This window comes from Gadus macrocephalus, chromosome 17, assembly GCF_031168955.1.
Source record: "Gadus macrocephalus chromosome 17, ASM3116895v1".
Classification (NCBI taxonomy): Eukaryota; Metazoa; Chordata; class Actinopteri; order Gadiformes; family Gadidae; genus Gadus; species Gadus macrocephalus.
Genome location: NC_082398.1, coordinates 3,792,821 through 3,801,381, shown reverse-complemented (window position 1 = coordinate 3,801,381; position 8,561 = coordinate 3,792,821). Strand labels below are relative to the sequence as shown.

The 8,561-nt window shown below is 48.1% G+C and overlaps 2 protein-coding genes across 3 annotated transcripts; one reads left to right on the top strand and one right to left on the bottom strand.

Annotated features, from left to right (window-relative positions):
- Nucleotides 1–1,478: 1,478 nt before the first annotated feature.
- LOC132475587 (N-acyl-aromatic-L-amino acid amidohydrolase (carboxylate-forming) B-like) lies at nucleotides 1,479–4,679 on the top strand. Of its 2 annotated transcripts, none has more exons than XM_060076809.1 (7): nucleotides 1,479–1,680; nucleotides 2,030–2,293; nucleotides 2,794–2,989; nucleotides 3,162–3,255; nucleotides 3,374–3,481; nucleotides 3,807–3,919; nucleotides 4,307–4,679. In XM_060076809.1, the coding sequence occupies exons 2-7, from the start codon at nucleotides 2,037–2,039 to the stop codon at nucleotides 4,553–4,555; spliced, it is 1,017 nt and encodes a 338-aa protein (XP_059932792.1). In that variant the 5' UTR covers nucleotides 1,479–1,680; nucleotides 2,030–2,036; the 3' UTR covers nucleotides 4,556–4,679. The 2 variants fall into 2 exon arrangements, with proteins under 2 accessions (XP_059932792.1, XP_059932791.1); XM_060076808.1 differs by lacking the exon at nucleotides 1,479–1,680 and adding an exon at nucleotides 1,707–1,818.
- LOC132475608 (claudin domain-containing protein 1-like) lies at nucleotides 4,680–8,547 on the bottom strand. The gene is made up of 4 exons (XM_060076837.1): nucleotides 7,699–8,547; nucleotides 7,468–7,575; nucleotides 7,106–7,243; nucleotides 4,680–6,293 (listed from the first exon to the last, which is right to left on the bottom strand). Exons 1-4 carry the CDS (start codon nucleotides 7,991–7,993, stop codon nucleotides 6,073–6,075), a joined length of 762 nt encoding a protein of 253 aa, XP_059932820.1. The 5' UTR covers nucleotides 7,994–8,547; the 3' UTR covers nucleotides 4,680–6,072.
- Between the last annotated feature and the right edge of the window lie 14 nt (nucleotides 8,548–8,561).

Below are 8,561 nucleotides of genomic sequence, written 5' to 3'. Positions count from 1 at the left end.
AACATGTAAAAGGTTGAAAATAAAATCACAAAAGAGAACTATTCTACTTGTAAGACTCCCCTTATAATGATGTACAATTTAGATTATCCATGCACCAAAGGAAAAGTCATGTTTATTTTGGTCCATAGTGGTTTTAACCAGTTAGCGTCTTGGGTATGTGCTTGAAATCCAATACCTGACTAGAAATACGATATCCTGCATAGAAGTTGAGCATTCACCTTTATGGCCGGTGTAATAGTAGCAGTAAAGACAGGTGTATCTAAGGACACTTAATTATAGCTGTGACAGGCCAGCCTACTATAAAGAGCTAAACCTGTGTGTGTGTGTGTGTCTGTGTCTGTGTGTGTGTGTGTGTGTGTGTGTGTGTGTGTGTGTGTTTGCTCCCTCTCCCGCAGTGAGGCCAACCTATTTATTTTTAACCCGTGTTGTTCTCGTGAAAGGGGCTCATTGCTCGAAGCTACCCTCCTATACATTGCACTGCGCCCCAAATGGAGAGGCCCTCCATAGGGTTGTATGAGTGTATGGGGTTTAACGGGTGTACAGGGGAAGAGTGTGTGTGTGGGGAGGGGGGGGGGGGGCGGCCACTAGGCCTGTCGCTCCCTATACGCAGAGCGCGTAGGGCACCAAGTACCTGGGGGGGGGGGGGGCACCATAAAGTAAGGTTTGTAAAAAAAAAATATATATATATGTACTACATTATTGAATTTAAAAAATACATAAATTAGTTATGAAGAGACCGTTGTTTTTTCCTAATTGTATAACTTATAACTCAATGTCGGCAAATGAGATGTTTTTACTTAATATATAAAAAAAGAGGCTCCCCCCGAAACGGCCAGCAGCGGCCCTGGGAGCAACACACAATATAGGAAGACAAACCTGCTGTACATTAGTGATCTGTGAGTGGGGAGGGGAGCAAGGGTTGGCGATGTGCAACGCTGACTCAGCGAACCGCATGAAAGCCTCTGAGGAGGATCAGAGTGCAAGTAAAGTGTGTGTGTGGTGGTTTGACGGCCAAGTGTGTGCGGAGAAACAACAGAGGAGTGTCAGGAATAGTCTTTGCTGTACACATCAGTACGGTCTATTTGCACTACTGTTTAGTGGCAATGCAGTGTTTTATTCTATGCCTTTTTATTTTCGTATATTATTTCAATGAATACAATTTATTTATTTATAAAAAGAAGATCTGGTCTTCAAATCTTTTTTCCAAATATAGGTCGTCTTACAATGGGTTTTGTGTTTTATATTCGGACCAATACGGTACAGCGGGCGCTAACATGACGTTAAGCATTTCCTGGTGCATAATGTGACGCTTCAGAACCTAAAATCCCGTTTCTCCCCGTTGACAGGACAACACATAACCGGCGTTTTCAGAAATCTCCACTTTGGCCGGAGTTTTTAGAAATGATCGTTTTCTGTGATAAGACAGGGCCTCAGACAGGGGGTGCTGCAGCACCCCCACTTCCCGCGGTACTGGGTATGGGGTGTTCAGAATGCCTCGTCATTCCTTATCGAACCGGATGCCCCCTGCGCGGCCGTTGGTGGAAAAACGACCACGCAGCACTGGGACTCGGGATGGTGTGTGTGGGGGTGGGGGGGGGGGGTCCAGAGAGTTGAGGGAGACGCCTGAGTTGGGGCGAGCTCCTCCAGTTGCTCCTGTTGTCGAGGAGCGAGGCGGCAGAGGTTTGTTTTGCATGTCGTCACACTCCAGCACGCTCGACGCATGACACGAGAAAGCCCGGGAACATCACGCATGTGTCAGCGGGACGGGAAGCCCCCCCGAGGCCCTACTACTACTATGTTCTAGATGCGCTCATTGAGGTGCTCATTGACGTAGGCCTAGTCCTGACCGCTTTCCAGATACAACAAATTTCTACCATTAAAACTTTTAAAGAAAGAAGGAAAATATATTCTATGAATGCTCGGGCCTGAATTAACTGAGGGCTGTCAATCAAATCGTGGAATTGATTTAAAACAGGGCTACTCTAAAGTTGATCTCCCCTTCTTTTTCTCGCGTCCGTTCCCGCGGTAGGCCTACGATGGAGCGCGAGCGGGTGTATTTGCCAGCGTTGTCCCGCGTGGCGGTGTGCGGTGGGACGCACGGGAACGAGCTGTCTGGGGTGCACGTGGTGCGGGAGCGGCTAAAGGAGAAGCAGCAGAGGGTCGATGATGATGAAGAAGAGGATGAAGATGTCGTGTCGGTGTCGAACATCTTGACGAACCCCCGCGCGGTCCAGCAGTGTCGCCGCTACACCGAGACGGACCTGAACCGCTGCTTTACCCGCGCGACCCTCAGGTAGGACCTACACGAGCCCGGATGGGATTAATGAATTGATTATTGATTCACGACTACCGTATTTAAAGGGCTTGTACATCGGATTGCATCATGGGATTTTTTTGTTGGCGAAACGCAGCCATTTGGAGAGGACTCAAGCGCCCTTGTAGTAGCGTTAAGCCTACTGTAGGCCTACAATATACTTTAACCTCGGCTAATAAACTTTTCGCCACGTCTCGCTTGTGAAAAGCTGTAGCAATTACAGACGTCTTCCCACAGGGAGAGACATTCCTATGATTAATGACAAAACAATGACCCACAAAACTTTACTAACAACATAATAACTAACATTCGAATGCTTTCAAAATGGAGGCGGTCTATGGATATGACGTTGGACTATAGCTGTGAGAATGAGACTAATTCATAAAAAGTTAGGTTTGGGTTGTATCCCTAATTATTTTAGCTACTTAAAGGTTAAGCTTGTTGTTTATAATGGTTTCTGTTTGTTTATTTCATTGCAGTAGTGCGGTTTCTGACCGGACCCCATATGAGATCGCCCGGTCCCAGGAGCTGAACGTTCTGTTGGGCCCAAAGGGCAGCCCGCAAGCCGTGGACCTGGTGTGTGACCTCCACAACACCACGGCCAACATGGGCGTGTGTGTCATCGCCTACTCGGACACTGACTGGATCTGCCTGCATATATTCAAGTATTTACAGGCAAGCACATTTAAATCCATCTGACATCAGGATGAAGGGTTACACTTTCCCTATCCCTAAGGATCATACTTTTTAAGTTGCTCATTTAGATTTGTGTACGATTCATTCCGATAAATCATTCATGGTTTTGGTTGTTCATTTGCTGAAGTGAAAGTCCTATTCTGTGTTTCAGCACCATATGTCCGATGTACCAGTTAGATATATCCACTTTGATCTTCCATGCAGAGAAGCGTACTCCCTTGACTCGCTAGGCAAACACGGTTTTGGTGAGCGAGCAAACGGTTTCATTTCATTCATTCGTTAGTGTCTCCCCTGTGGGGCCTGTGATGTGGTCGGGCCTATTACCTGACCCGTTGGCTCGCTGATCCATTCTTTGTTTTGTAGCTCTGGAGATCGGTCCTCAGCCCCACGGGGTAGTGCGATCCAACGTCTACACGTACATGAAGACTGGGGTGGAGCTCATGTTGGATTGGGTCCGTCTCTTCAACTCAGGTATTCTCGTTTGATCACTATTGCTACGGTTTTATATCAAATATCTCCGGCCAAGGGTCAAATGATGCCCATTCACATTTGAGACAGTCCGATACTAGTAAAAAATATATATTAACGGACGCCATTGCGGACGCCACGGATAGATCGCAGCGCCCCGGGTTTGATTCCTGCATCTCTCTCCCATACCTTCCTGTCTTCCTATCTTAATCTATCATAAAAATGCCAAAAAAATAATCTTTAAAGAAAACTTCACCAGTTATGAATGTTCCTCGTCTTCTCGGGGGTTCCGGTTCATGCTGGTTGACGTGTCTTTTCCCTCTTTGAGGTACCGTCTTCGCGGGAGGTCTGGTGGAGGTTTACACCATGGTCAGCGCTATCGACTATCCCAGAGAACGGCACACACACAACGTCATGGCAGCCATCCATCCTGAACTCCAGGTGCCGTGTGCCTGGCGGTAGTCGATCAATGATCAGATATCCTTAAGTGGGCCGGTGAAGTGAGTCCGATGTCCCAGGACGGCCGCCGTAATCCGCGGTTTGATATATCCGACAAGGCTTCTGACAACCGGCCGTGTGAACTGTCGAGGCACGAGATCGGATCCTACCGATAAGGTCGCATCGGGATTCGGATCGGATTTGAGAATTACACCTTTTAATAATACTTTTTTTATTTCATTTGACCTCATTTGATCCTTTTCTATTCATTGTCAGAGTTGACAATAAAGCCGACTTTGAACTTTGGACTTTGATGCATTTTCAAAAAAAATTAAAACTCAAATTCTCCAGCACTAATTCTCAGACTTGCCCCCCCTCCCTTCCTCACAGGACCAGGACTTCCGCCTCCTCCGTCCGAACGACCCCCTGTTCGAGACCTTCTCGGGGGCCACGCTGCGCTACCAGGGGCCCGAGCCCCTGTACGCCTTCTTCATCAACGAGTGTGCCTACTACGAGAAGGGCATCGCCCTCTCCCTGGCCCGCCGGCGGAGCGTGGAGGTCCCCCCGGTGCAGATGAAGAGCGGCCTGGAGCACCCAGGGGACCCAGGTACGTCTGAGGAAGAGGAAGAGGAGGACTAGCGCCCCCGACTGACCCAACGACTGACTGTAGGGGGTGTAGCGGCACTGTAGCTACATTGCCGCGCGGGACGAAGACAACCTGGTGTTGGCTGAAACGGCAGCAATAAACCAAAACAAGACCATATTTTGTGTTGTAATCTTTACGTTTTTTTTTATTGAAACAGCATCGCAGTGTGTTCAATCTGCTCACACATACATGCACACGCACGCACGAGCTCAGAAGGGGAAACTATCGATTGCACATTTCCAAAAATATTTCTGTCAAATTTGCCCGACCTCTTTGGCACACTGAAGCCGAGCTCAACGATTTGCCTGAAGTCAGAATGCCACTCGTTCCTTTAAAGGGGACTATGCAATTTATACTACAAGCTATTTATATTTCATTTACAACTGATTCATCCCAACTCATAGCATGTTGTCAGAACCACTAACGGTGGGATTCTTCCTTCAGTTTCATTAGCTGAAAGCAATATCCTGCTTCACCTAAAAACGTGCACTGCACTTACTTTCAATCACAAGCTTCCAACTAATTAATGTCGACCATAAGCACCTGTGAATGTAACACTTTCTCAACAACGCATTTGTTAATTTGTGTTTTAAATTAACTGCAATAACCGCAATATAACCCAAGAAAAGTACAGTAACCTTAATGATAGAGCAACAAACAGTAATTCATCTTTTTCAGCCTTTGAAATACATTCATGGAGCATAAAATTCCCTGCCGCTTGAGGAAATACAAATTCTCCAAAGCTTGCAAAAGTACACTCGAATTGAAATCTGAAATATATAAAAACAAGACCAGGATATATATATATATATATATATATATATGATTTAACTGATTCCTTTTTACAAAACAAAGATTAATAATAAACAAATACAATTTACCAAAATGCAAAAATGATTGGAATAAATAAAGACTGTTATTAAGATTTCGGGAAAGAAGTCAAATATTTAAATAATTGAAATGGGATTAACGAATCACTGAACACATAATAGTAGATCACGACTTTATCAAAACAGACGATACCATCCTATCATTCAATAATACAAAAGCAATATCAAAACTAAGGGGGAGGTAGAAACCAATACTGACCACAGCTGTACTGAAAGTTGAAAACCAGATAGACTGATGTCCCATGAAAAATATCTCCTTTTATTTTTTGCCAGAACACCCCTAGATGTTACCTTACTAGATCGATATCTAGATCCCCCGCAAGGACAATTAATCCTATACTAAATCCAGTAGGTCCAATTACTATATATATATATATATATATATATATATATATATATATATTCTAACTATACTGCCCACTTGCTTTAGCACACCAGAAGCTACCTCGATAAAGCTAATCTAGCTAGCTCTGAATTAGCATAGGACCGTAAACAAGGTCCAAAACAGCGCTCAAAATACCCAGAATAACAACAATACAAATAATATACTAAGAATAATAATTACAAAACAAAGTGAGGTCCCCCCTGGAGGTCTTCACGGGGGGGGGGGGGGGGGGCGTTCACGCCACGCGGTAGGCCATCATGCGGTAGTAGTTCTGACCGTGGCTGCGCGCCGCCCAGATGAGGAGGGCGGCGGCCATCATGTGCAGCGGGGAGGAGATGAGCGCCAGGTAGAGGGACCAGCCCAGCGAGCCGTCCACGCCGTCCGGCAGCACCGACACCCGGTGCAGCAGGTCCATGCCGGCCAGGAAGCAACACACCGTGGCCAGGGTGCACAGGCCTGGGGACGGGGACGGGGACGGGGTAGGTGGAGGTTGTGGTGGGGTAGGTGAAAGGGGTGGAGGTTGGGGTGGGGGTGGAAGGGATGGGTGGAGGTTGTGGTGGTGGGGGTGGGTAGGTGGAGGTGGGGTAGATTGAAGGGGTGGAGGTTGTGGTGGTGGGGGTGGGTAGGTGGAGGTGGGGTAGATTGAAAGGGGTGGAGGTTGTTGTGTTGGAAGGGGTAGGTGGAGGTGGTGGAGGTGGTGGTGGTGAGGTTGGGGTGGTGGTGGTGGGGTAGATGGAAGGGGTGGAGGTTGTTGTGGGGGTGGAGGCGGACATGGAGACGGGGGGGGGGGGGGGGTAAGTGGGGAAAGAGGTGGAGGTGGTGGGGGAAGGGGTGGAGGTGGTGGGGGGGGGAAGGGGTTGGACACAAGAAGAAACAAATATTTAAACTCAGTGAAAGTCGGTTTCAGCTACCCAAAGATTTAATCAAGGCTGCCATGTTTTTTTGGGCGATCGCAGTAAACCACTGTTCAGTCATCTTTAGGATCTATTTGTGATTCAGTGGGCGGCACACTCTTCCCTTTTTTTAATTTGCATATCATCTCTCAAACCTGTTTATAGATGATATAAAGCTGTGCCTAACTTAACATCTCGCCAAAGGACTACAGTTGAAAACTAGCCTGCTGGCTAACCCTGGCACATATACAGAAATGTAGATCAATGTGCACCGTCTTTTGAACAAATAAATGAAATGATGAACACGTGTCAATGTGCCACCGCTTTATTTGACAGGCCAGACACCTGCGCAGGTGTGATGTTGTGGAGGCTTACCGGCCAAGAGGTGGAGCACCCCTAAACCGAGGGTGGGGGAGATGCTTCGACACAGACAAGCACAGCACCCGATTAAAGCGGACAGCACCACCAGGCCATGGGACACCAGAGGCAACAGGAACTGGCACCTCCATAGGTCTACACACACACACACACACACACACACACACACACACACACAGTAAATTAGACATTTGTGTGTGCAAATGATGGCACCTAATGTTCAATGACGAGGCAGCAGATGACACTTGAATTAATTAAGAACTCATTTCAACTCGCTCTAAACGAGCACTGTACCCGGGACAGCACAATGCTTTACACATCTCCGATGACAATATAGTTGCTCTGAATTGAATACGTACAGGTGCGCAACATGTCCTCGCCGCTGTTGTGGTTTCCGGGCTCTTTGTACTTGGGGGTGAACTGCTGAGCCAACGTGAAGCTCCGACACTCCATCACCAGCTTAATATCTGAAATGAACCGATCATAAGAGTTTTAAGTTATGAGACACAAGTGTGACCGTGTATTTGGTGGTGCAGGTGTGTGTGAACGGTTAGTCTGGGGATGGGGGGGGGGGGGTGTAAGCGTAGTACCTTGCGGCTCCTTGTGCCAGTGGGCGCCCTCCGGCACCAGGACGCATCGCCACCAGAGGCCCAGAGACCCGTTCAGGCGGAACAGCGTGTCGCTGTACATCTTCTCGTCGAACTCCCCGTCCTTGAACTCTTCGTGCATGGAGCGCAGGTCGGACACGTTGGCCTCGCCGCGCACCCCAGGGCTAGAATACTGAAACCAGTGCTGCGTGCCCACCGCCACGGCCAGGTACACAGTGGCCAGGGCGCTCAGCACGCAGCTGATCACCAGCGCCGTGGCGTAGCGGTTGTCCACCATTGTTTACCCAGCCGCGAGAAAACGCAAACGGGGGGATTAGGAGAGATGTGGAGCGGGCGAATGCGCGGGCTTTGAGTGGATCAAGTGGCCGTGGGTTTTCCCATCGCAGTCCCCTACAAAGCAGCCCCGACTTAAAGATATCCCCGAACCCCTTCCTTCCGCGCGTGTATAAAAAAACAAAAGTAGTGATGTATCTAACCTATTTACTGTGCTATGACTGAGACATGAGGTATTGTTACCCGCCTGAAGCCCTGGTGTCAACGGTGTCAACACTGCTCATTCGGAACCTGTGGCGCAGCTCGGCCGAGCCATCTGTTCCCTTGCCCCACTTCAGCCGCCCGCCGCTGGGCGCTTCTGCCGCTGCGGCAAGAAAATACAATTTTGATTGTATTTGAAGATTTAACTATGTATATATTCCGGCCACCATCGGCATATGCTGGTCCGAATTACGCCGCGATTATGTCGGATCGATTACAGCCCCAACACAGTATCGTAGTAGGAGAGGCAACAGGGCTTGTGTTGTAAACACTAATCCATGCTTTTTCCTTTTCCGGGAATTGCCGGCGGG